At 44.4% G+C, this 26143-nt stretch overlaps 1 protein-coding gene across 1 annotated transcript in view; it reads left to right on the top strand.

Annotated features, from left to right (window-relative positions):
* Nucleotides 1-26143, top strand: part of NIBAN1 (niban apoptosis regulator 1) — an 88925-nt gene that overhangs the window by 57708 nt on the left and 5074 nt on the right. Inside the window, exons 6-13 of the mRNA XM_035123412.3 lie at nucleotides 9132-9247; nucleotides 13076-13180; nucleotides 13604-13766; nucleotides 17276-17463; nucleotides 18716-18877; nucleotides 19533-19643; nucleotides 24225-24332; nucleotides 25895-26006. Of these exons, the coding sequence (XP_034979303.2) occupies nucleotides 9132-9247; nucleotides 13076-13180; nucleotides 13604-13766; nucleotides 17276-17463; nucleotides 18716-18877; nucleotides 19533-19643; nucleotides 24225-24332; nucleotides 25895-26006 (1065 nt within the window). The remainder of the gene's footprint in view (nucleotides 1-9131; nucleotides 9248-13075; nucleotides 13181-13603; nucleotides 13767-17275; nucleotides 17464-18715; nucleotides 18878-19532; nucleotides 19644-24224; nucleotides 24333-25894; nucleotides 26007-26143) is intronic.

Genomic DNA, 26143 nt, shown 5'->3' with positions numbered 1-26143 from the left:
GTAGGGCTAAGGGGAAAATTTGACTCAGTTCACATTTAAAGGCGAACTTACCATTTTACCCCTTCGGAAATAATATACAAACCAAAACACAGCTATAGGTTTGAAATTTGCACGTTTGAACAATTTTGGAGTGCAGCTCTCCAGCAAATATGTGCAAAAAATGCGTGTGCTAAGGTAAAGTGTGCATGAAAATGTATGTACCGTTGGAAATAACTTAGTAAAATGCATTATATTAGGGAAAATATGCTTTGCAAAAATGTGTATATCAGATTGCATTTGAAACGTGTATATCTGGAGAAATCTGAACTGAAATGTTATCAATATTCACGAGGACTTTGTTTTTTTTGGGGGGGCTATTACAAATTATTGTGGAAATGTAGAGAAGTGGAGCAGGATTTGCTAAAGAGCCCTGTCCGCAGCACTTCTGCTAGTGCAGTGAGGCTTTGCCACTTCTCCTCCCCTCCTTTATGACCCCTGTATCTCCCCTCCAAAAAAGGCTCGGGGGGGGGGGGTGTCAGAAGAAACCTGGAATAGAGGAATAAACCAGAAATGACAGATTTGCCCATCCCTACCTGGGAGGAGCATTGATTGACAAGAAGAGAGCAAACACCCCATCCGATAGGATCCCAAGGCTTGCCAATTCCCACAATAATGCAGGATGACAAAACTTAGGACCTTTGTTGGCCCGTGGAAGTAGCTTGAAGACAATGCTGCTCCCAAACAGGTGGGGGACACTTTAGACTATAACTCCCATCGTGGAGGAGATGGTCTGATACGAAGAAGGAATGTGAGGAGCTCAAAAATTTGAAACTGGATGACCCTAGAGAAGATCCTAGCGTAATGGGGGAACTGTTGATGGGACTTCAAAAGATGTCAGAGTCCAGGGAAGGGGCAAAGAGCATGGAGGACAGTGGCCTGGATACTGGGAGGGAGCAAGCAGGCCAGCAGAGGAGTGTTCTGCTCTGGTAACAACAGACACCCCAAGTCAGATCCTTCCTGCTACAAAACTCTATGGAACGTGGGTGGCACTGTGGTCTTAAACCACTGAGCCTCTTGGGCTTGCTGATAGGAAGGTCAGCGGTTCGAATCCCTGCGATGGGGTGAGCTCCCATTGCTATGTCCCAGCTCCTGCCAACCTAGCAGTTCGAAAGCACACCAGTGCCAGTAGATAAATAGGTACCACTATGGCGGGAAGGTAAATGGCATTTTTGTGTGCTCTGGTTTCCGTCACGGTGTCCCATTGCGCCAGAAGCGGTTTAGTCTTACTGGCCACATGACCCAGAAAGCTGTCTGTGGACAAACGCCGGCTCCCTCGGCCTGAAAGCGAGATGAGCGCCGCAACCCCATAGTCACCTTTGACTGGACTTAACCGTCCAGGAGTCCTTTACCCCCCTTTTTTTTAACCTGCCACAAAACTGTCCTCGGTGCCTCCTCCTGTCAGTGACAAGTAGACTCCTCAGAGTAAATTGAATGCTGAGCTGGCACCAAGGTCTGCCACTGTGACCTAGGACTTTGGAAACAACAGCACCGGTATGAACAGACCTTGTAAACCCACCCAGAGGAGTGCCTGTTTGCTTGCCCATTCACATAAACTTTGGCTGTTTGCTGCGCTCAATGTCCCCCCCCCCCCCCGGAGCATGTTGTGTGCTTGATCAACCTCTTAGCTTCCGCTTGATCAACCTCTTAGCTTCCACCTCTTGCGCACCTGCTATAATTTGCAATGGTGCCTAGCTTGTCTAGTGCTCTGATTTAAGCTTTAAAGTCTTTGGCAGAAACCAAGCTGGGAGTTTCAGTTCTTCATGCCTGGCAGTGATGTGGCTGATTGAGGAAGACTGCTTTAGGAAGTGTAACACCAGGACGGGTCTGTCTTCCCATTCTCGCCGCATGCTTTGTCAGCATTCAGGGAAAACTCGGGGATCGTATGCATCGCTCGCCTTGCTAGCATGGAGTTTTCGGTCATAACTGAGCATTCTTAAAGAGCAGCGGGGTTGAAGCTGGCTCATCCCATTGCAGGCAGAGTGATCAGAGAAACACATAGTCTGCCTGCCTGCACTATTGATTCAAACTGTTGTTCAAATCCCCACGACGGGGTGAGCTCCCATTGCTATGTCCCAGCTCCTGCCAACCTAGCAGTTCGGAAGCACACCAGTGCCAGTAGATAAATAGGTACCACTGTGGCGGGAAGGTAAATGGCATTTTTGTGTGCTCTGGTTTCCGTCACGGTGTCCCATTGCGCCAGAAGCGGTTTAGTCTTACTGGCCACATGACCCGGAAAGCTGTCTGTGGACAAACGTCGGCTCCCTCGGCCTGAAAGCGAGATGAGCGCAGCAACCCCATAGTCACCTTTGACTGGACTTCACCGTCCAGGAGTCCTTTACCTTTTACCCTTTTTTTACCTGCCACAAAACTGCCCTTAGTGCCTCCTCCTGTCAGTCCATGTTCACCTGATGTTATCCAAAATCCATATGTATCCTGTACTTTGTTATAACATACTACCGTCTGATGCAGTTGTTTCTCAAACCAGCTTCCCACTGATTGAAGTCCTTAAGACATTCCTAAATTGTCTCAAGCTAAGGTACGAACACCTTTGCATAGAGTAAAGGCATCCGTTGGCCCTGTCAGCACTCCCTGGTGTGTACACAAATAAAAGCTGTTTGCTGATGCTCACAACTAGATAGGAAAGAGCTGTGAAATGCACGAGGGGTTGTAATTTCACTGCACTCTCTTACTGTGGTAATGTGAGCATACCCGAAGTCTGACATTCATTTTTATGCACTTGGATTTTACCTTGCACAAACATGGATCAAAGCCTTACTTTTCTGCTTGCAAATTGCTTGACAGGTTTCTGCTCTTTGCTCAACTGTAACATAGCAAACCGTCTGAAGAGAAAAACCTTGTGGATTTCATTGCCTTCCAGTGACTTGGCTCTAAAGACTTGGAATGTCATGAGCCTCTTCATGTAAAACTAAAATGGAACCAAGATAAAGGAAGATCAGCAGTTGCTGGTCTTACTGCTGATCAGAAAAAAAGGGAATTAACATCACCTTAGCTTGCATGTCTTCTGTTTGGTTACCTCTGGCACTGCTTCCTGAGGCCTGCCTCATCTTTCACCTCACACACATAACCTGCACCTGACTGGCTTTATAAATCTGAGGGTATGGAATTAATTCCAAGATGGTGCCGGACTCGTGCATTGTGAACAGACTTTCTAAAGCATTTCTTATAGGGTGGAGGGACCCAGGAGCAGTCTATCTCTTGGGGTGGGGGTCCAAAATTCACCACCTCTGAATTGCATTCAGATTTTACTGTCTGAGGCTCAAAAAACGACACATGACACAAAAGACATTGCACTTCCGTTTATTTAATAAAAGATTTACATGCTGCTTTTTACTTAAAACATACCAAGCTGTATGATTCTGTGATTTAAAAGAGAATATGATGAAATTACATCAAATTGCCAATGCAATAAAACAACAAGATAGGGTGTTTGAAAGTGCTGCATAGTGACTAAGCGAGAGACAGTTCACCCATCAAATGGATAATTATTTGCAAATGAGACATCACAGATGAGCCATCACCACAGAGGTGAAGACATGAGGAATAAAAAAACCCAAAATGGTAGAGAGAACTTTGATATCACCTCATTTGTCATGTTTCTCAGTGGAGGCGGTGCACACAAAAAATAAAATACAGTGGTATCTCTGCTTACGAACTTAATTCGTTCCAGAGGTCTGTTCTTAACCTGAAACCATTCTTAACCTGAGGTACCACTTTAGCTAATGGGGCATCCCACTGCCGCCGCGCGATTTCTGTTCTCATCCTGAGGTAAAGTTCTTAGCCCGAAGTACTATTTCTGGGTTAGCGGAGTCTGTAACCCGAAGTGCTTGTATAACCCGAGGTACCACAGTAAAAATCGAGTATACTTCTATAATATGCAATTGTGGGCATTGTTCGAAACTTCTATTGTTCTAGGCACATTTTTGCGACAGGGAATTCCATGAATGCGAGCCGTTGCTGAGCTCTGGGCGCAATACTGCGCCTAAGATTTCAGATTAAAACTGCCACTGCTGGAGGACCTTTTTCTGCCTCCCCACTTCCAGCCACTCCCTCAAGATTGGAGAAGGGACCCTCATAAAAAAATATTAAGGGGGGGGCAGGCAGGGGATGCATGGCTTTGTTTTTTGCTAGACTTCAGATGAGGACTAGACCATGTGAAAAATGAACATTAGAATTTATAGCTGCAGTTCATTCATTTTCAGCTTTGTGTTCTTGTTATAAAAAAAGTGCACCTAGGCATTCAGTTGCGGTGTCCATAAGGTAGGTATAAGGTGCCATTCAGCTCCTAGCTTTCAAATCTCAGTTTCTAACACTGATTATGGGGGCACTTCATACTGTTTGATATGCCAAGACCAAATCTCAGTAGTAGTCCATATTACTGCGATCTTAATTTCTCAGCCTTTCTTAATATTCTCTCAGTAGCTCAGTAGTATTTTAAATTGGTGCTGTACTATCCCAACCTCCATGCACACATTTATTCTCATATTCTCTCTCTCTCTCTCTGCTGAACCAAAACAGGCCAGATGTAAATTAACAGAATATATGAAGAAAATAGGATCTTAATGAAAAATATTTTTATTAGCACATTACCGTCATGTTTAGGCTGGGAAAATAGCATTTACCACTCCGCTAGGGATAGTGCTTTTAGTTTAGCTGTGCTCAGCTTCCACATCTCACAAAATAAATTCATTTCTTTTTCTTTCTTTTTTTTTGCTAGCTAACATATCAAGCTAATAACTTTGCTTCCAAAAAGTGAGTCATTGTGCCTCAGCCCTGTGGAATGAATCAAGATGTAATTGTGTTGTGCTACAGAGCAGGCAAATCTACCTCATAAATTTTGGTAGCAGTCTAGTTTTTGGATCTCAGTAACGAACCGTCCAAAGATTACATAATTATTTTGCAGGACTTCTCTTAGGAATCAGTCATCTTTATAAACATGAATCCCCCCCCCGCCATCTGCTGAAGAGTTAGAAAAAGCAAGATTGGACAAATCCGTATTTAAGTTCAGTGGTGATAGAATGAATGCTCGGTCAGGATTATGTCAAATAATGCTATATTGCCAAATATTTATCGCATGCAGTGTTGCTTTGACTGCTTTTTTCCAGTATTTCAAAAGTCTTTAGTAGTGTAGTAATGGGTGTTTTGAATGTCTTTATTCATTCTGATAACTCTGAGAGACATCATCAATTGAATGCGACTGATGTGTAATTTGTTCTTGCCCTAGACATTTTGTGCAGTGTTGCTATGTGTCCCATAATATTTCAGGCCAAACAGTTCCATCAGTCTCCTTCGTGGCCTTTAAGGGGGAAAATAACCTTTGGGTAAATTGATGATCCCATGTTCCTAGCATCTGCCCTGAAAAATGACTAATAGCCCCAAACTGCGGTCGAACCTGTTTTGCTGTCAAAGAAGCATAGTGAATTGAACTATTCAGCTACTTAAGGAAATGATATGCACTATGCAAATTAATCCGTTTTTAGAAGGATCTGCTCTCTGGTTGAGCTGAGATCCTGTGAGTCCAGCTTAAATGAATATCATTTATTTGCTTGTTTATATTTGAAAGAAAACCTTCCTATCCCACAAGGTCCCCAAGGCAGCTCACAATCAGAAAGTAAAACTACAGTACAATACAGCAGAAACAACAGTATAACAGAGCAAGAGCTAAAAATCAAAGTAAGCTATAAAAAAACACACCCCACAATTCATAGTAGCAGGTGTTAAAACAAACAACCCAAAACTCACACCAAAAGCTTGGCAAAAAAGGAGTGGTTTTAGAAGAACACACACACACACACACACACACACACACACACACACACACACACACAAACACAAACACACACTGTTACCAGACCCGATTCACATGCTACATACATCTAATTTGTGCATGAGAGTTTGGGACCAGTTTTGTGCACACCATGAAGAAGCAAGAACCGCTGAGCCCCAGTTGGGGCTCAAAGAAATTAGTTCATAATTATGAGCACCAAAACATCATTAAAAATAAAATGCTCATGTCATAATTGCAGAAGAGTACAATTGATGGCTGGGGTTTTTTTTAAATAAAAAAAAAGATCCATTCACCGTCTCCATCTGATTGTCAAGAAATTCTGCTCAATGTTGATCCAGAACAGATTCCAACGTATAGGTAAAGGTAAAGGGGCCCCTGACTATCAGGTCCAGTCGTGTCCGACTCTGGGGTTGCGGCGCTCATCTCGCTCTATAGGCCGAGGGAGCCGGCGTTTGTCCGCAGACAGCTTCCGGGTCATGTAGCCAGCATGACAAAGCTGCTTCTGGCGAACCAGACCATGCACGGAGATGCCGTTTACCTTCCCGCCGGAGCGGTCCCTATTTATCTACTTGCACTTTGATGTGCTTTCGAACTGCTAGGTGGGCAGGAGCTGGGACCGAGCAACGGGAGCTCACCCCATTGCAGGGATTCGAACCGCCGACCTTCTGATCAGCAAGCCCTAGATTCTGTGGTTTAACCCACAGCACCACCTGGGTCCAACGTATAGAGTAAAAAAAACATGTTGCGGGATTTCCCCCCCCCCCAAATATAGACCAGAGCCAATTGTATTTCATCCAGAAGAGTTTTACTGCTACTGAAGGCAAATGAGCATCCTGGTCACATTCAGGATGGGCACTGTCCATTAGAAATGCAGTTGCCGCAGACTTATGGTAACTTAAACTTACAATAACTTATAATAAGACTAAAACTTAACGCTATATTATACAGAACACCACACCAGATGAGAGACAGAAAGAGAGTGAAACCCAGGCTCCTCCTGGCTTTACTTTTATAGTCAACATGACAAAAAGAGATAAGAGAACCAGTTTAACCCAGCTTCACTCACCTTCTCTGAAGGAATAACCCAAACATCACCAACCTTCTGCTGGTTTCTTTCACACAGAGAAGCTCGCAGAACCCTCTTGAATTAATTAGAATAGGAAAGATCTCTCTACACATCAGATCAATACTTTCTTGCAATACCAAGAAATGCAAACTGACATTAATAGTCATTTCCTGGTTTTAAAGCAAGTCATTTGCCTCTGATTCTCACTGGTTTGCCTTCAGTAGAATGGATGCTGACCCAGCGAAATGTCATCTTCGAGGTATAGTTGGGTGTTTTGGGTACGGATCTCACCTCTGCCTTGTGCTCAGTTTCTGTAATTGGGCAGCTTACCTGTCTCCATCTAGTCCAGCCTTTCTGATGGTGGCCAGCCAAACGTCTCTGGGGAGCCTAAAAGGTGGGACTGAGGGCGGCAGTCTCCCCCTGTTGCTTGTCTCTAGCATCTGGTATACTGCCTCTGAACATGGAAGCTCCATTTAGCCATCATGATTGATGGCAGGGGCTTGGTTTAGCAGAATGAGGGGACATGTAGCCACCCCCATTTTTTTGAAGGAGCCAGTTGCCACTGACTCCCTTGCAGCTTTTATAAGATACCTCCTTCCTTCCCACAGTCAGACAATAGAAACTGTTGAGGGATTTAAGGACTAATTCTATCATTACATCTAAAAGCTCGTGGACATGAGAGAAGCTCTATCATCGCTAGCTGGGATGGAGACATCTTTGTTTACGTCCAAATGCCAGGCTTCTTGACAGTCTCGTTGTCATTGCCTGGATAGGGATGAGCACAGCTCTTAAATATGAAAACACATGACTCAGAGTCCCCAGCACCACGGCAATAATTACAGCTTTTGAGTCTTCTTCTGCCCGAAACCTTGCACAGGCTGGGAACTTCCAAGCAGCTGGTCCCTCTGGTGGCAAAAAATGGTTTTTACAAGTGCTCTTGCCTGCAGAAAAGTGGATGTTTTAACAACCTCACCACGTCTTGTGGCTGCACCTAGTGATTGCTATGCTAGCACAATATCATATCACTTAAAAATGGGGTTTGCTTGGTGGTTGAGCTGAAGTCATAGTTCTCCAAGTGTGACATTGCCTTTTGCATCTGTCTTTTATTTTATTTTATTTAACTTTATTATTATTATTATTATTATTATTATTATTATTATTATTATTATTAAAATCTGTGTACTTCCCTCCATTTGAAGATCATAGAGCAGTTCACAACATAAATATACAAAATGAGAACACAAAATACATAATAAACACAAGAACTAAAACAAACAAATAGCCTGGAGCACAAACTTTTAAGTAGATGTTGAACCAACTGGAGAAGCAGGTGGGACTGTCCTTTGTTATTGTGAGCTTTCTCTATGATGGGACGATAAGATCCAATAAGGTACCTGTGAGGGACAGGGGATATCGCGAAGTCCCTCCCCTCCTGAGTTCAAGCCAATCACCGAGCACAGGGGAAAGCAGAGAGAGTTCCGATTCCAGTAGGGAAGCAGGAAGTCGGGTCCGAGGCTCAGGCAAGGTAGAGGAGCCAGGGTCCCAGGCGGGACAGGAAGGGGCGAATAAGGGAGGGAGACCCATCCCCCCAACGCCAGAACTACGCAGAAAGAGGAGGGGAAAGAGGATGGGTCTGCCAAAGCTTTTGTGTTGGAGAAAGACGCGCCAAAAGCCATTAGGAGGTTCTGAAACCGACTGATCACATCACTCCGTGTAAATAGCATGACTTCAGCACTGTAAATACGCAGCACCAATAAAAGAATAAAATGCAGAGCTGCGTAGCGTCGTTACTCTGAAGTAGTCCGCTCCGGCCACTGTGACAGTACCTAATAATGAGTATATACTCAAGTATATGGTATATGGTTTTAGTGTGTTACAGATTATCTGTAGATTGAGTTTTCCATAAATCCACAGAATCTTGAATATGTTTAGGTAACGTATTCAGCAAATAACTTTTAGAAATGTTCTTGGGATGATGGTTGCATTAATTATTATTGTTCTTCATTCCATGATTGACTTGGGCTTACAGAAGATATTGGGGGAAAGTAATTGCAATAAGCCACCCAAAGAAGTAAATGAGCAAACATCAAGGTTTTCTCTCTCTTTCTCTCTTTGTAGAAGAAACCCAGTGATCAGTGGAATCCACTCGGTTATTGTAATGAGAAAAATATCAGCATTTGCTAATCCAAATCAACAATTCCTATTCTTTGTTTCTTTCAGATTATTTCAAGCAGGCATCATTTGACGCTCAAGCATTTTTGGAAGCTGTTCAGTTTTTCCGTCAGGAGAAAGGCCACTATGGGTCTTCGGAAATGATAACTGGCAACGAAATTCAGGTACTAGCCAGGATACTTGTGGTAACAATAAAGGAAGAACTGTACAGAAAGTTTGGATCAAGGAAAAAACAACAACCCAAATTGGGTCAAATGCCATTGCTGTTGAGCCATGCACCAAACACTTTGACATATTGCTTTCCCCTCCAAATGACATGCCTTTCCACCCCAGGACAACAAATAATAAAAGACAAAGTAAAGTTTGTCAGTTTGCATTTCTTAGTACAGAAAGTGTTGGTCTGATGTGTAGAGATCTTTCCTATTCTATTTAATTCAAGAATCTTCTCTGTGTGAAAGAAACAAGCAGAAGGTTCATGATGTTTGGGTTATTCCTTCATGGTCAAGCTGACTATAATCATAAGGCCAAAAGGAGCTTGGTTTCACATTTTCTTTCTATCTCTCTTCTGTATGTAGTATTACGGTAAGTTTTAGTCTTATTAAAAGTTATTATAAGTTTAAGTTAAGTCTCCTGCAACTGGATTTCTTATGGACAGTGCCAGTCCTGAATGTATTGGATTTGTGACCATGATGCTCATTTGCCTTCATTAGCAGTAAAGCTCTGCTGGATGAAATATTAATTGCGTCTGGTCTATTTTTTTTTTGAATCATGCAAGATGTTGTAAGTTTTTTACTCCGCTAACTATACATTGGAGTTCTGCTCTGGATCAGTAAGAGTAGAATTCCATTGCAAAGTGTGTGTCCTGTAAATGCAAAGTGCTGAACATAAGTCAATAAATTCATTTAGATCTGCTATTATTATTAGTCACGAATAATTTCAGGCAACCTTTCCCTAATCTGGTGTCTTCCTGATATGTTGCATGTCTGTGTTGGATGGGGCTTATGGAGGTCAAAGAGAACAACAATTACCAGACCTTTAGAAGGCATCTCAAGGCAGCCCTGTTTAGGGAAGCTTTTAATGTTTGATGAACTTCTGTATTTTAATATTTTGTTGGAAGCCGCCCAGAGTGGCTGGGGGAACCCGGCCAGATGGGCAGGGTATAAATTATTATTATTATTATTATTATTATTATTATTATTATTATTATTGTAGCGCAGCACATCTGGAGGGCAACAGGTTCAAGAAGCCTGATTTCAGGGGAGCTCTTGACATTTTTTCTCCCCCTTGATTTTCTTCTTCAGCTTTTCTAGCAAATGATACCTGCTATGGGAATAGTTTTACCTCCAAGAATGGATCTGAGTTGTTGCATAGAATGACAAGTGGTCAACATGGTTATAGAATTTTTAAAATGACATTAGGTGTCTTTGAGGGGGGGTATTTTTAATTTTGTTCACAGATGCTTATTTATGGGTTTGTGAGAAAGGCAAAAGCAAAAAGAACACACTCAAAAAGCCTCGGGTGCCCTATGGGTGATGCCTGGTTCAGCCTCAGCCTCTCTTTTACGTGAAATATGGGGATAATTAGGCTGACCAGCCTTGCCCAAAGGCTTATAGAGATAAGAATGTATGTGAATGACTTTAAATACTACATGAACAGCACTGATTGTTATCTTTTATGATACCAGTATTAGAATGTAGGAATGATTACCCTGAGGGGGCAGGGCAGGTTTAACCAGAAATGATTGATTGATTTTATTTCTATGCCACTTTTTATTCAAATAAATCCCAAAGCGGCTTACAAACAAAAGATTAAAATAACATAATGGAACGTCACGCATATAGCATAAATCATATAGCATAAATCATCAGTTAAACAATCCCAAATAAAACAATTAACATCTATGTAACACTATTAACAATACAACTAAAAAATAGGGTAAACATCACAGTTCCACCAAATTCATATTATAGGATTCACAAAGTACGACAGCATTCAAATCTATAAAACAAGGACGTCCAACTCCCAAAAGACTGCGATCTACTCACAGAATAAAAAACTGGCAGTGATCTGCCCCTTTATGGGGGGGTTCAGGTCAACGTTGTTAAGCTATTTTTAGGGAGGAAAGTCCCGCTTTTTTGGGGGGGGTTCATGTCAAAGTGGTTGAGCTTTTTTTGGAGAGTAAATGTCAAAATTTATTAAAGGGGACGGGAAAAGTTGCTCACCAAAAGATGGCTAAGGAAGCAAACTGCCGCTGAGGGATAACTCCGTCTTCCGTTCTAGCGATCAAGTGCGAATGGAGGATGGGGTGAGGGGTTGGGGCTAGATGCTCTTATGCCACCGCAAAGGAAAAGGAGCCCGCGATCGACCAGAACCACCAAGGGATCGGCCGGTCGATCGCGATCGACCTGTTGGACCTTCCTGCTATAAAACAACATTAACAAAATAGCAACAAAACAAATAAAGCCCTGTTGAGATTGTATACGTGCTCTCCCCTCCGCCATAACTCATAAACTTCCATTCTGTTCAAGGCATCAAAATACACCTGTACATAACGCTCTTGGCAGCAATTCCCTTCTGAAGGATCCTTGCGATGGAGGTGGTCAGCACAGACTCTCTCCCCTCACATCCTTTCTGCCACTATGACGCTTCCATTTTCATAACAGGAAAATGGAATACCAGAATAAGACTAGGCTGCAATTTGGATGTTAGGTGATACTCGGGTGTGTGTTCAACTATTGTTTAAAAAAATTAATCATACGCAAAAGTGAGTCCAGTCATATTTGTTAAAAGTTTAGCTTCTCATAGAGTTTAAAGGCCACGCTTCAGCCCCATATCCATACTTCTATGCTGCAGGTTAAATGTTCCTACAAAGTGCTTCCACTAACCTCATACATGATAACATCAGGACATTTTGATGTACCCGAGGGGATTAAAGTATTATTTGAAACTTGCACAGCTTCACATTCACCTGGCAAGCTTATAGCATCTCATTAGCTGATTTGGCGAGCTGTGGGAATTACTCACAGCCCATATCCCCCTTGAGCCCTATTTTAACAGAGCTTAGTAAGATTACATTATTATCTCCTTTGTCATGAGTCATGCGGTTTGCTAGTGCCTGCTCTTTTTGTGCAAAGTGTATTAAAAACAGAGTATTAAAACCATAATCATCACCATATTGTACATGCAGGAATTGGCAAATGGATAGCTGATGGATAATAAGTAAAAAATAACAAAAAAAAACTATTGTAATGTAAGGATAATTATCTGAAATGAAATGTGAATTAGAAATAATTGGGAAAACTGTGCAACAACAACTGGAAATTATGGACACATTGACAACAGAGTGAGGGGAACCATTTTTGGAAAAATTGTATTAGTTTTAATTTGTGGTTGATTCATTAGAATTTGGAAAATCAATAAAAATGATTTGGCAAAATAACAATAATAATATTTTTTTATTGTGCCCCATCTGACTCTGAACAACAGTGTAGCATTAGGAATATAGGTTGTCAGAACTTTATTATCCCATTTACAATGCTCCCCTCTTTCTACCCCTCTCGCAAGGAACAGGCCGCATACTGCTAAGTATGTTAAAAATGCTTTACTTACAGATTCATAGGTCTGATACATGTGTCGTTCCATGCAACTGCAAGGAGAAGCACAGGCATAATATTCTTGGGCAGAAAGTATAGAATATAGTTCCAAACATGTGCTTTAAGCTTGGGAGCAAGCTTACACTCACCCTTTGTTACATGATGCATGGGAGGGAAAGCTCTGCTTCCTCTGTAGATGGTGTGTGATGTCATTGAATCTATCTAGCCATGCAGCTCTGTGGTCCTTAAGCTCTTCATGCACAGTTATGCTTGACAGCAATCTCCCCCATGAACCAGCTCCTTAGCCTCTGAGTTTCTGCCAAGGTAGCTTCATTCACAGCGTTCAGGTATATGCTTTTGAGGCTGAGAATATAATAGTTTCATTTTACTCCCTTGTAGATTCTCAGCAACCTTGTGATGGAGGACGTTTTACCTAGCCTTCAGACTATGGTGCTTCCTAAAATGAAAGGGAAGCGACATGATCGAAAGCGGGCATGGTTTGGTGTAAGTATTGTTTTCCCTATTTCCTGAGCAGTAGGAAGTTTCTGGGCAGCCTTTTACAGGATGAATAGTTTGGAGACTTATAGTGCCTTTTGTAAAAAATTCTATAGGCTGAGCAGAGGGAAGCAAACAGTCGTTCAGTGTGACAGACAATGCTAGTATTGAAATCAGTCCTTCAAAGGTAAAAGGATACCCAAAGCAGCATCTTATATTATAATGCTATATAATGCTTGCACTAGCTACCGACGATCAAAGGATATTAAAGCAAGCTCACTCAGCTTTCCAGCTATATACAAAATACTTCAGTGAAAGCGATCTTTTTGATCCAGAGAACACGTTTACAACTGTATGGTTAATTTGCAGAGTAGCTAGCTGGTCTTCGTTGCCATTGATGATCAGCTCCTTTTGTGCTTTCCCATATCCTAGATACTAGAAGAAACCTACCATTTGGTCCAAAATCAGGTTTCCGAAGGCTTACATTCCCTGAAGGACGAATGTAAAGAAGTCGCCGCAGGCCTTGAAGGAACTATTCGGTCAAATATGGATGAAATTCTGACCTCCAAGAATCACTTAGCTGGAAAAATAAAAGGTTGGCGGTGTTAATACTGGTTGCTGGGAATCAGGGGTGGGGAGAGGATTCCTGCTGTGCTTCTGGGCTTCCCCTGGTGTGTCAGGGACTGGGGACATTGAAGGCAGGAGGGGGAAATGGGCTGGAGCCTGACTTGGGAGAGGGGGCCCATGATTTGTGGGGAACTGTACCATCCAGGAGTCAGAGACGGGAAGCATCAGAGCTGAAGGGTGGAACACAGGATGGGTTGGAGGAGGAGGAGGCAGGTCAGGCAAGCAAAGGGCCAGGTGCTTCCCCACACTGTCTCCCAGAACCAGGAGGGGACTGAAGAGGGGTGAGCAGGGGAAGCTTCCACTCAGGCATAGTCTCCGCCTGTATGCATGCAGTCCCTTTGAGGTGAGGTACATAAACTGGTGGAGAGGGAGTGACCTTCTGTCGCTGCAACTGCTCCGCAGAGCACAGATCTGGGAATAGCCGCTTAGACGGTAGACTGGTGTGTGGGGGTATTCAGAACTTTGACATTAAAGAGTTAACTCTCTGCCATCTGCATTCCTTTGGCTGGGGAGCCCCCCCCCCCCCCGTGACACATGGGCACCTGGTTGGCCACTGTGAGAACAGAGTACTGGTTGGGTGGGCAGAGGCGGAGCTAGCAGTTCCAGCACCCGGAGCGGTGCATATGCTGTGCACCCAGGGGTGGAGCTAGCCACTCTCAGGGGCGGGGCAAACATCTCAGGAGGGCACGGCGAGCATCCCAGGGGGTGGCGCGGCAATGTCACCCCCCTAAGGGATGACAACCGGGGCGGACCGCACCCACTGCACCGCCTTCCTCCGCCAGTGTGGGTGGGGGCTTCAGCCTGCCCTAGAAAGCCTGCTCTAATCTTAAATAGTCAGGATTTTGTTTAAAAATCAGTATTTTTCTACGTCTCCTTTGACCACTAGAGGAAAATTAGCATGTGAAACCTTTTCTTGGCTTGGATGAAACTGTGATAAGGAAAAAATTGCCTGCTAAATTGTTACGTGTGAAGTTACTGCAAAGGTCACAGGAGCAAAACTAGTAAAACTAGTTTGCAAACCTAAGATTTATGCTCTGGGCAAAGCTTCACCACAAATTTCCAATCCAGGAACTGGTTAATAATTGCTCCATCATCATACTTTGGAGACATGGGAGTTGACAGCACGATTCAGAGGCTTATCAGAAAACTGCTTGACAATAGGGTAGGTTCACATGTAAAATCTTTTTCCTTTGCCTTCTGGAAAGTATGTTACTCTATTGCAAGCTGGCAGGAAAGCGACATGATAAGCCTACAAGACAGGGCACATATTATTATTATTATTATTATTATTATTATTATTATTATTATTGGGGGGGTGTTCCATTCAGGTGACCAGATCAATAAAGGACAATGGATCTCGTGCTCACTTGATGAACTAACTCCAAGAAAACATGTCTTTTACTTTCTGCTTATAATGTTTTCTTCCCCTTAAACTTTAGTTAGATAGTTATGAAATCCTCATTGTGTTGGTTGAATCCAAATTGGTGGTTTCTTTTGTGTATTATGGAAAGATGAAGTAGGCCCACCTTTGTGCCTTTTAGTGAAAGGGGGCCCTTCTCCAGTTTTGTCCGGCATGTTGAATATACTACACATTCATTTCCATCATATATTGTGTGTGAGGGCACAAACTTCACTTAGAATTCCCAGTCAGAATTCCCAGTTGGTGATGGTGTTGCCTATGTTACTGTTGATACTAAAAATATATTAGTAACCCCATCCTTCAGTTCTTTCCATAACCATTAGCCATTTCCTTGTTGGGAGATTTCAGTTGAATTGAAGTACAGTTTCAATTCAAACTGGAGTACAGTTTACATGGTGTGGTCTAGAAGTATCCTTTGTTTTCACAGCAATAAGTCACCAAGGCTTAATAGGAACAGAACAGCCTCTGTATCTTGGACGTCTTGTTTTGCCTTGATTCCCTGTACTTAATAATAAACTAATCCATAGTTTTAAAGCTTGCAACTTATTTTAAATTGGGCTGGCCAGTCAGAGATAAAAGCTACATTCTTGCTCATCAAAGGGAGCTGAACAAGCCTAAATATGCCCAATGGTTACCATAATTATAGACCTTTTCTAAGTGTTAATGCTCTGTGGAACTGATATTACAGTGATAGCACACTGAGCTAAGAAATCCAGACTTTCACATCCAGTAAAAGAAACATTAAGAAATTTTGATTACAGTATGAAGTTTCCAGTTTAATTATCAAGTCGCATCTCGCCTACATTGCTATTTTGCCGGTAGCCAACCAACTAGCAGGTTTTGCAAAACTACATGTATAATTCTCCTGTTGTTACCCCCTTCTCTTTACATCATGGCTAAGAAACTCAATCAAGAGTGTCAGTCTAGGTGAAAAGATCTGGTAGTTATCGCAAACTCTTCTCATTCCTGCCCTGGTCATGTTGAACAAGGATATTGTAACATATTACGCTAGTAAAATGCTTGTGCACAAGTGCGCAAGTATGCTTGTTTGTGTGAGGGTCTGCATACTGCATACCACTTGGCTTGCGTAGTAGATTAATGCAGAGTGCCTAGAGAGAGGCACTGTTCCAGACCCATGGAACAAGAGCTGCCCTTGTTTCCAGTGACTCCAATGTCTGGATTGAGAGTCAAGAGTTAGAACTGTACTTCATAATACCGTCCTATTACTTTGATCCATAGAACTCAATGGGAGACACTGATAACTAAGCCAGACACCATCTGCATATTCTCACAACGTGCAGGATATAGAATAATGTCTGTGTATCAATTAATCTGTCTATATACAGTCGTATCTTGATTTTGGAACAGCTTAGTTCTCGAACGTTTTGGCTCCCGAATGCCGCTAACCCGGAAGTGACCGTTCTGGTTTGCAAACTATTTTTGGAAGCCGAATGTCTGACGGGGCTTCCGCAGCTTCCGATTGGCTACAGGAGCTTCCTGCAGCCAATCGGAAGCCGCGCTTTGGTTTCCGAACATTTTGGAAGTTGAATGGACTTCCAGAATGGATTCTGTTCAACTTTCAAGGTACGACTGTGTGTGTGTGTGTGTGTGTGTGTGAGTGTGTGTGTGTGTGTGAAATTTCTGTTTTACAATTTAAAATACTATTTTTACATCCTAAAGATATCAATTACTTCTCTTCTTCTCTTTCCATGGTTCATTTTACATATCATAAATCCTTGCATATTTTCAGAAACTATACTATTATTACATCCATCATAACTTATTTACACTGTTGAATTTACCTTAATGCTGCCAGCGTTTTCAGCTGTACACAGTTATTTTACATATATTCAATAAACGTATATTCTTCTTGTTCTCTTATTCTATATGTTAAGTCCAAAAGCTGCGCATATTCTGCCAACTTAAGTTGCCATTCTTCTTAAGTTGGGACCTCACTGATAAATGACTTTAGGTGTCCTTTGGATTTTGATAGTCTTGCCTTGTCCTTGGAGCCTCTCTTTTGGTGATCCTAACTCCGGCCTGCCTTAAACTTTCAGAGAGTATATCTGAGCCCATCCAGATATGTTGCGGTGAGAGCATCCAGCCCTTTCTGGCTTCCATCCTGGAGGAGCTCATGGGCCCAGTGAGTTCTGGGTTCAGTGAAGTCCGTCTTCTCTTTGAAAAAGAGGTCGATGAGATCAGCCAAAACTTCCAAGAGACAAATGACACTGCAAAGCTGAAAGAGGTATGATAGCCACATGATGTGACCTTTGGTTCAGTCCCCACCTGTTCACCCAAAAATAACAGTAACCTGTCTCACAGGATTCTTTTAAGGAAGAATGGGATAAGGAAATAGTGCTGCCTGTCGAGAAGCCAATGTACAAGGTTACAAATGCTAAGCTACTTTCCATAAGCCGTAATTGTCATCTGTTTGTCTACAGCCATTAACTTCCTACTCAAAGGCTCAGAAAGAGCCAAACTACATAATTGTAAAGGCTGTGGCAGTATATATGGATTACTTACCTTAGAATTACAATTCTTAGATCATCTCAGGGTCATACTGTATGTGGCATTTGTCCTGTTGCTTGCCCTTTCCAGTTTACATTTACAGAAAGCAAGTAGCTAGTTGGGAGTAGTAGTAGTAGTAGTAGTAGTAATAATAATAATAATAATAATAATAATAATAATAATAATAATAATAATAATATATTTATACCCTGCCCATCTAGCTGGGTTTCCCCAGACACTCTGGGCGGCTCCCAACAGAATATTAAAAATGCGATAAAACATCAGACATTAAAAACTTCCCTAAACAGGGCTGCCTTCAGATGTCTTCTAAAAGTCAGATCGTTGTTTATTTCCTTGACATCTGATGGGAGGGCGTTCCACAGGGTGGGTGCCACCACCGAGAAGGCCCTCTGCCTGGTTCCCTGTAACCTCACCTCTCGCAGTGAGGGAACCGCCAGAAGTCCCTCGGCACTGGACCTCAGTGTCTGGGCTGAACGATGGGGGTGGAGACTCCCGGGTATACTGGGCCAGATTAAGATAGTGGCATCTGGGTAGAGGACCTTTTGCCCTTTGCCTCGGCTTTTGTTTTGATCAGACTTGCCGTCACCATCTGCCTGCTGTTCACATTGGGAAGAAAGTTCCCTGTGGTGGCAAATTTGAAGTTTAGTTTGATGCTATGAGCCCCTTGTCACTCACACTACTTAGCTCATTTGCACTCTCCTTATGGCATTAAGACAACTAGCCCAATGCCAACTAGGCCAATAATGGATGAGTCACATTATTGGTTGACCTATTCTATGGGGCTGACATCCTCAGAAGCCCAACTCTGCCGTCTGTTGGCTGCTAGGTCAGTCATTACCACTGGATCTTCAGGGCTCCTGAGGCATCAGTTCTTTGCCTGGGATAACACTCTTAGCCACTGCGTTTCACCAATGCAAAGTAGTTGCATAAACATTACTGAAAACTTATGGATACTGTCTTCCTGACAGAACGTGAAGCACCTGACAAGCCTGCCATACGACTCTGTGAAAATGGAACCTTGCTATCTGAAAGTCGACTTCCTTCAAGAGCATCTCCAGGACCTCAAGAGCCGCTTCAAATTCTATGATATTGGCTTGGTTATTCAGATGACCCAAAATGTCATGCAGGAGGTACTGTAAAATTCACATTTATTTTGACAGTCAGCCTAGATTTTGGTCTCGGTGCATGCACTCCTTAGTGTTGTCAGTGGCTCGACACACATTCAGATTACTGGCCAGTTTCCAGTGGGGTAGTATTGATTTCTGAGGTGTTAAGCACTCCCAGATGCTATCTGGAAAACTGTTTGCCCCATCAGAGCCAAGCCAGTATTCTGACCAGCTGTCTCAGAAAATCCAGATCTGAAGTTTGTGCCTTCTAAGCCAAGGTCCCTAAATTCTTAGTTCAGTTACTGGAGCAGGAAGTGAAGATTATAGAAGTCACTGTTGTATCAGGCTAGGGAAGGAAGTCAAGCTACTGGAATCTATATCAGACCAGATTGATGCAAAGACTTCATGTTGCCTGCCCATCGCAGGAGGTGATGTCACTGTTTCCTTCTGTGCCTGAAGAGGATTCACAGAGGATTCAGATAATCACTAGGCTAGATCCCATCCCCAGACCACGAGGTTCTTGATTTAAGCAGTAGAGTCTCTGACAGAACCAAAATGATGATGTACTACTATTGCCAGGAGTGCCTTAAGGTTCTTGTCGACAGATAGGTTCATCTTGGTGACTCTCGGAATTTTGTAGGCAAATAAATATGGCATCTATCTCTCAATGTGTTTATAGCTTATGGAAAATGCTGTATATACCTTTGATCACCTGCTGAGTCTAAGCCATCATAGGGATGCGGCCAAAGTATCAACAGCCATTGAGAAAGTCAAACTTCGTGTTCTTAAGGTATGCTGTTTATTTACTTATTCCTGTCCTCTGCAGGGGAAATCTAGTGGTGTAGTGTCTATTATAATTATATATATTACTACATTTAGACTGGTTAGACCAGTGGTTCTGAAAGGGTATGGCAGGAGAGGACGGCAAGTGGGGTTGGAAGACACAACGACAATCAAAGAGACATTTAAACATTTCAGGCTTGTTTCTAATAAATTTTGGGAATGAATCATGTTCTTATGTAGTCTCATTGTTTCATACTTTCAGTGCTCCCTCTTAGGAACAGACACTGCTCATATTATAAACATGCTCATATTTTATAAAGTAGTTGTGTTCTATGTTAAAAATCAAGCACTGCTGGGAGTTGTTTCTTTTTGTTTTCTATTGTATTTGTTAACACTTAAAAATTTGGCATGGTGCAAACCAATTTTTATTGTGGCCCAGAGGGAAAAAGGTTGAGAACCACTGTGTTACAATGCTTGTTACCCAGAGGTCTCCAAGCATCTTCAAACATATGTTTTTCAAAACACTAAAAAATAAACACATCCATGCAAACACACACACACACACACACACACACACACACACACACACAGAACAATCCCCCAACCCCCTAGTAATGGCCTCAGGAAGATATGACAACACACTTACAAAATAAATTATAATCTTGGTCTATCAGAAGCCTAGGAGAAAAGGCAAAATTAATGTATAGCCTGGACATGTTTCTATTTCCTAGCATTGTTAAGGAGCTGCTGTGTGAAGGGACACTGCCACTGAACCACACTCCCAGTACCAGCACTCCTGCAGCTACCAAATGGTGCGGGGGTTGTGAGGTGAGGGCTGTGAAGATGCCCCAGCAAAACAAGACTGACTCTCTTGCGTGTCAAGACCCCGAGGCCTCCCCCTTATGTTGAATAATAACAGGGGCGGCTCACCCAGTGGCGCGGGGCGCTGGGGCGCTGAGGGGCACCCCAGCAAGTGGGGGAGCTGCGCGGCGGCCTCCCTGTCCCTCCTCCTGGACACCCGCCAGCTGCACCGCTCGGAGGAGAGAGGTAAACGAGCGGAGCAGGGGCACTAGGACCCTGTTCCGCTCTGCAGCGGAGCTTTCCTTTTTTTAAAAAAAGAGTGGGGGGGGCGCGGCGCCCGAGGGATCTGCACCAGGGCGCCCGATGACCTTAAGACAATACTGAATAATAACACCTGGTCACAGTACCCTTAAAATAAGCCATAGCAGGATTTCTAGGCATTTCTGCAATATAAGCCATACCCAGAAAATAAGACATAGTGATAGGCGCAGTTCTGGAGGGCCCCAAGGAAGAGGCGAGGCTGGATGCGTAATAAAAAATAAGACATTCCCTGAAAATAAACCACTGTGGGTTTTTTAAAATGAAAAATAAATGTAAGTGTCTTATTTTCGGTGAAACACAGTATATTTTAGGTTAATGGGCAAATAAAGGCTACAACTTTATTGGTTACAGAATGTGAGTGGTATTGGCTTAGGCCAGGGGTGTCAAACTCAAATTCATCGGGGGCCGCATCAGCAGTTTGGTCACCCTCAAAGGGCCGGTTGCGTCTGTAGGACTATGTGTCCACTCTTTATTATCATAAATTATTGTCACTGCATTCAATTATTACTGTTTTTTGTAATAATGTAAGCTCATTCCCGCCCCCACACGGATCACATTCCTGCGTCGTGGCGCGTGTGTGGGAGGGGATGTAAACAAGGGAAATTTGAACAAAAGGTGGGGATCGACGGCTTCCGGGGGGGGGGGGGGCTCAACTAAACCTTCGGCAGGAAGGAGAAAGCCACTGCTGGGATTAAAAACCTGCAGATGGAAAGAGGGCTTCCCTCTCCTGCCCTGCGCACACCCAAACCCCGCTAGGCAGGATGCCACATGCTGCAACCCACCCCATGCTTTGGAGAGGGGCAGGAACATGCGGTGCAGCGCCAACTCCCTGCTTTGCTTTTGCATCCTCCCTCCTCAGCGCCAGAGTCCCTTCCCCTCGCGCTGAGGGAGGGCAGCGGATTTCCCGAGGAGGAAGGCGGCGGCAGCCCCAGCGGACGTGCATCTTCACCTCAGAGCTGCTCTTCCCCCCCCACCCGCGCTGTTGTCGTCTTCGCCGCCGCCTCTCCCTACCGGGACTGCAGGCAGAGGAGGCTTGAAAACCTCCCCCCCAAAAAAAATTTCCCCTCCCACCTACTCAAACCGCGAGGCGACTCCATCTGGAGCCCTACATCACGAGGGGCTGAGAGGAGGCGGCGGCAGAGCGGGAAGAGCAGGAATCCGTGCCGCCGCCGTCGCCTCCCTCCCGGCCGCCCCCCGGGGAGCAGCTCCGCCGGAACTGAGCAAAAGCCAGGCATCCCAAGTGTCTATGAGGAGAAAACGGGTGAAGAGGGAAGAGAAACCCGGCTCCATCAAGAGAGCGGCTGTTGCGCTTCGCCTACTTCCCCCTCAGGCTCACTCCGCGTCCCTTTCGCCCTCTCGCTCGCCCACCTCCTGGATGCAGCCAAGGAGAGGAAGGGAAGCGGCGGGCGGCAGCTCCCCAGTGCAGCCTCACTCGCTCTCGGAGACAACAGCAAAGCCTGCCAAAAAAAAATCCAGCGCTGCTCCGTCCCGGCACCAACTTTGCCGGCGGCGCCTGTAGGGCTTTCCTACCTCCTCGGCGGGCTTCCTCCTCCTCCTCCTGCATCTCACTTTCCCGTCTGGCCGCTGTGCCACCGCCTCCCTCAGCCTCATTCGAAATTGAAATTCCCTGGCACGGCTCCAGCGCCCCGGCCTCCGCCTGCAGCCCCGCCCCCGGTTTTGACCCTCGGCCAATCGCAGGCTCCAGAACTACTGTCAGCGGCTACTGTCGGCGGCAGCTACGCGGGCCACATGACGAGGTCTGGCGGGCCGGATTAGGCCCCCGGGCCTTGTGTTTGACACCCGTGGCTTAGGCACTGGAATCAAACCAACTATATCTGACTCCTGCCCACCATGCAAGTAGTCCAGTAAGGGTCAACCACCAATAGGGGGAGCCCTGTTGATGTGCATCAACTAAGAGCTCCCCCGGGGTCACCGAAGGGGTTGTGGCATGGCCCTAGCCCCTAGCCGGGCTTTGGGCAGGATCCACACCCCCAGATCCCTTTAACGGAATACCCTCAAAGAGGAGGGGCACGTGAAGGCCACAACCTCCCCTCACATAAACCAGATTTTCCCAATGCCAAACCACCAAACCTTACAAAGTTGTGACGATTGCTATGAGGCAGGCTAAAACCACATGGCTGGTGCCAATTTGCTAAGTGGGAAAATTCCTACCAGGCCCCCTCAACAGGCGACCAACCGAGGTCCATAGCAAGGCCAAGATGTCGAACACATGAAAAGAGGGCGGGAGATCTGCAGGAGCAGGAACAAGGAGGGAGATCCTCTGGCAGCTGCTTAAATGCGCTAAGCCAGTGTTTCTCAACCAGTGTGCCTCCAGATGTTTTGGGACTACAACTCCCATCATCCCTAGCTAGCAAGACCAGTGGTCAGGAATGATGGGAGTTGTAGTCCCAAAACATCTGGAGGCACACTGGTTGAGAAACACTGCGCTAAGCCATGCCCCTTGGCCAACTGGATTGACTGGCTGGGGTCCGTGACGCGACCGGGGGCTCCTTATGTGCAGGAGGCCATGTGGCCTGCCCGCAACACCGCCCCACAAGGAAGTGGAGCGGCTTTGCCAGTGTGTTCACACAGTTGCCACTTCAATGCTGCTCTGCCCCTGGCCAGGCGAGCTGTAGCGACGCAAGTGTTGGGGAGGGCAGCTCAGCAGCAGTGCCCCACCATACCAGGCACTCCTGCCCAATGCTAAGAAATGGAAATAAGTGTTCATAATACATATTAATAGATATTCGGGGAAGAAATATCTTCAGTGGATCTGAAGGACTCTGCAATGCCGCCCCATCATACTGGTCACTCCTGCTATTATTGGGTGTCTCATTAATATAATCATGCAACAGCTCTAGCTCGGTTGCAAAAGAAAACACAATTTCTGTTGTTTTAATAGTGCATGATAAATTGTGCCTTCCCTTTCCCCCCACAGTTATTAAAAGGTCCCGAAGCCCCGTCCTCCTTTGCCCCTTTCACCCTGCTGTAGCCATTTTGTAAATGTGTACTGTATCCTGTTGTTGATTGGAATGAAAGCAAAAATTAATCTTAGGTTTTCTAATCTACAAGATTAGAAACAATCTCAAGGTAGAGTAAATGTAATAAAAATGCGTCAGATGCTTCTTGTTTTATTAATAACACTTATGATAAGTGGTCATGAGTGATAGAACAAGGAATTTTTTGAGGAGGTGTGTGTGTGTTCACTCCGCACACAAACACACACATTTATATTTAACATGTGGTTTTTATTGGTTGTGTGCATTATACTTTGCAAGAACAAAAGAAGGGACTTGGTTAAAGCAGCTGTTCCCAAAGGCTTCCAGAGATAGTTTGAAGAGAAACCCTGATTGCGTCTGTGCACTGATTTTGGATGGGATTTACGTTGATTTTGTGTAGGAAGGTGGGAGATGTTTGCCAGCACATTCAGCTGATTCTTTTTGTTTGTTTATTTTTAAATTGACAGCAATATGACTATGACAGCAGTACCGCCCGGAAAAAGATATTTCAGGATGCCTTGGTCCAAATCTCGTTGCCCACACTTCAGAGGACATTGGCTTCAATGTGTAAGCCGGTAAGTTTGTTGTTGTTGTTGTTGTTGTTGTTGTTGTTGTTATTTAGTCGTGTCCGACTCTTCGTGACCCCATGGACCATAGCATGCCAGGCACTCCTGTCTTCCACTGCCTCCCGCAGTTTGGTCAAACTCATGTCCGTGGTTTCAGGAACACTGTCCAACCATCTCGTCCTCTGTTGTCCCCTTCTTGTGCCTTCAATCTTTCCCAACATCAGGGTCTTTTCCAGGGAGTCTTCTCTTCTCATGAGGTGGCTAAAGTATTGGAGCCTCAGCTTCACGATCTGTCCTTCCAGTGAGCACTCGGGGCTGATTTCCTTCAGAATGGATAGGTTTGATCTTCTTGCAGTCCATGGGACTCTCAAGAGTCTCCTCCAGCACCAGAATTCAAAAGCATCAATTCTTCGGCGATCAGCCTTCTTGATGGTCCAGCTCTCACTTCCATACATCACTACTGGGAAAACCATAGCTTTAACTATATGGACCTTTGTCGGCAAGGTGATGTCTCTGCTTTTTAAGATGCTGTCTAGGTTTATCATTGCTTTTCTCCCAAGAAGCAGGCGTCTTTTAATTTCGTGACTGCTGTCACCATCTGCAGTGATCAAGGAGCCCAAGAAAGTAAAATCTCTCACTGCCTCTATTTCTTCCCCTTCTATTTGCCAGGAGGTGATGGGACCAGTGGCCATGATCTTTGTTTTTTTGATGTTGAGCTTCAGACCATATTTTGCGCTCTCCTCTTTCACCCTCATTAAAAGGTTCTTTAATTCCTCCTCACTTTCTGCCATCAAGGTTGTGTCATCTGCATATCTGAGGTTGTTGATATTTCTTCCGGCTTGGGATTCATCTAGTCCAGCCTTTCGCATGATGAATTCTGCATATAAGTTAAATAAGCAGGGAGACAATATACAACCTTGTCGTACTCCTTTCCCAATTTTGAACCAATCAGTTGTTCCATATCCAGTTCTAACTGTAGCTTCTTGTCCCACATAAAGATTTCTCAGGAGACAGATGAGGTGATCAGGCAGAATGTGTGCACAGTGGCTGTGTCTAGTTTGCAGCAAGTACACGGCTTTTTTGGGGGGGGGGAACGCCTGTTGTTTCCCCTTGTGGGGCCTTCAGCTGAATTCTGCCAGTATTGGTCCTTACAGCAAAAATGGTAAGAAATAGATGCAGGTGGTGTAGCTGTCTTTACAAAGGAGGCATGAAAGCAGCCGATAAGAGAGATGGAGAGAGTAGTTATTAGTACAGACCTATCTCCAGGCTCACTATGTTATTGAGCTAGTCTAGGGATTCTGTCCGTTTGGTTTGCTGTATTTGCCAAATGATACCAGCCCTTTCCCCCCTTTTCTCTCAAACTCGAACCAGTGCTCTGGGTTTCTCGCCTCGTTGGAAGGAACTCTGCTCCCTTGGCTTGATAACTGTTTCCTGCAAATCCCCCCCCTGCTCCCTGTGAAATTTCTTTTGGCACAGAGCTGGGTCTTTCACACATGCTGGGTCTTTCTCCGATTAGCTATAGTCGGGACGTGGTCCTTTTAATCCTCTTGACATTGTGTCTCACCACACAGGAGCTTCAGAAATACGAGCAGTTCATTTTTGCCGAGCACAACAACGTGATCCAAGTCGAAAACGTCTACGAAGAGATTTTGCTGCAGACTTTGCTCGACGAAGCCCTCAAAGGTAATTTCGCTTTCTGTGACAAAATGATAATAATCCCGCGAAGTAAGAAACTGGCAGCGGCTCTCGAGTTAGGATGTTTGACTTTATCCATTTAGTTTCTTCTGGGTGGGCCTCCTTAGATGGCCCCTGTCTCTACA

This window comes from Zootoca vivipara, chromosome 7, assembly GCF_965207765.1.
Source record: "Zootoca vivipara chromosome 7, rZooViv2.hap1.1, whole genome shotgun sequence".
Taxonomy (NCBI): domain Eukaryota; kingdom Metazoa; phylum Chordata; class Lepidosauria; order Squamata; family Lacertidae; genus Zootoca; species Zootoca vivipara.
This window is presented reverse-complemented; position numbering and strand designations above follow the sequence as displayed.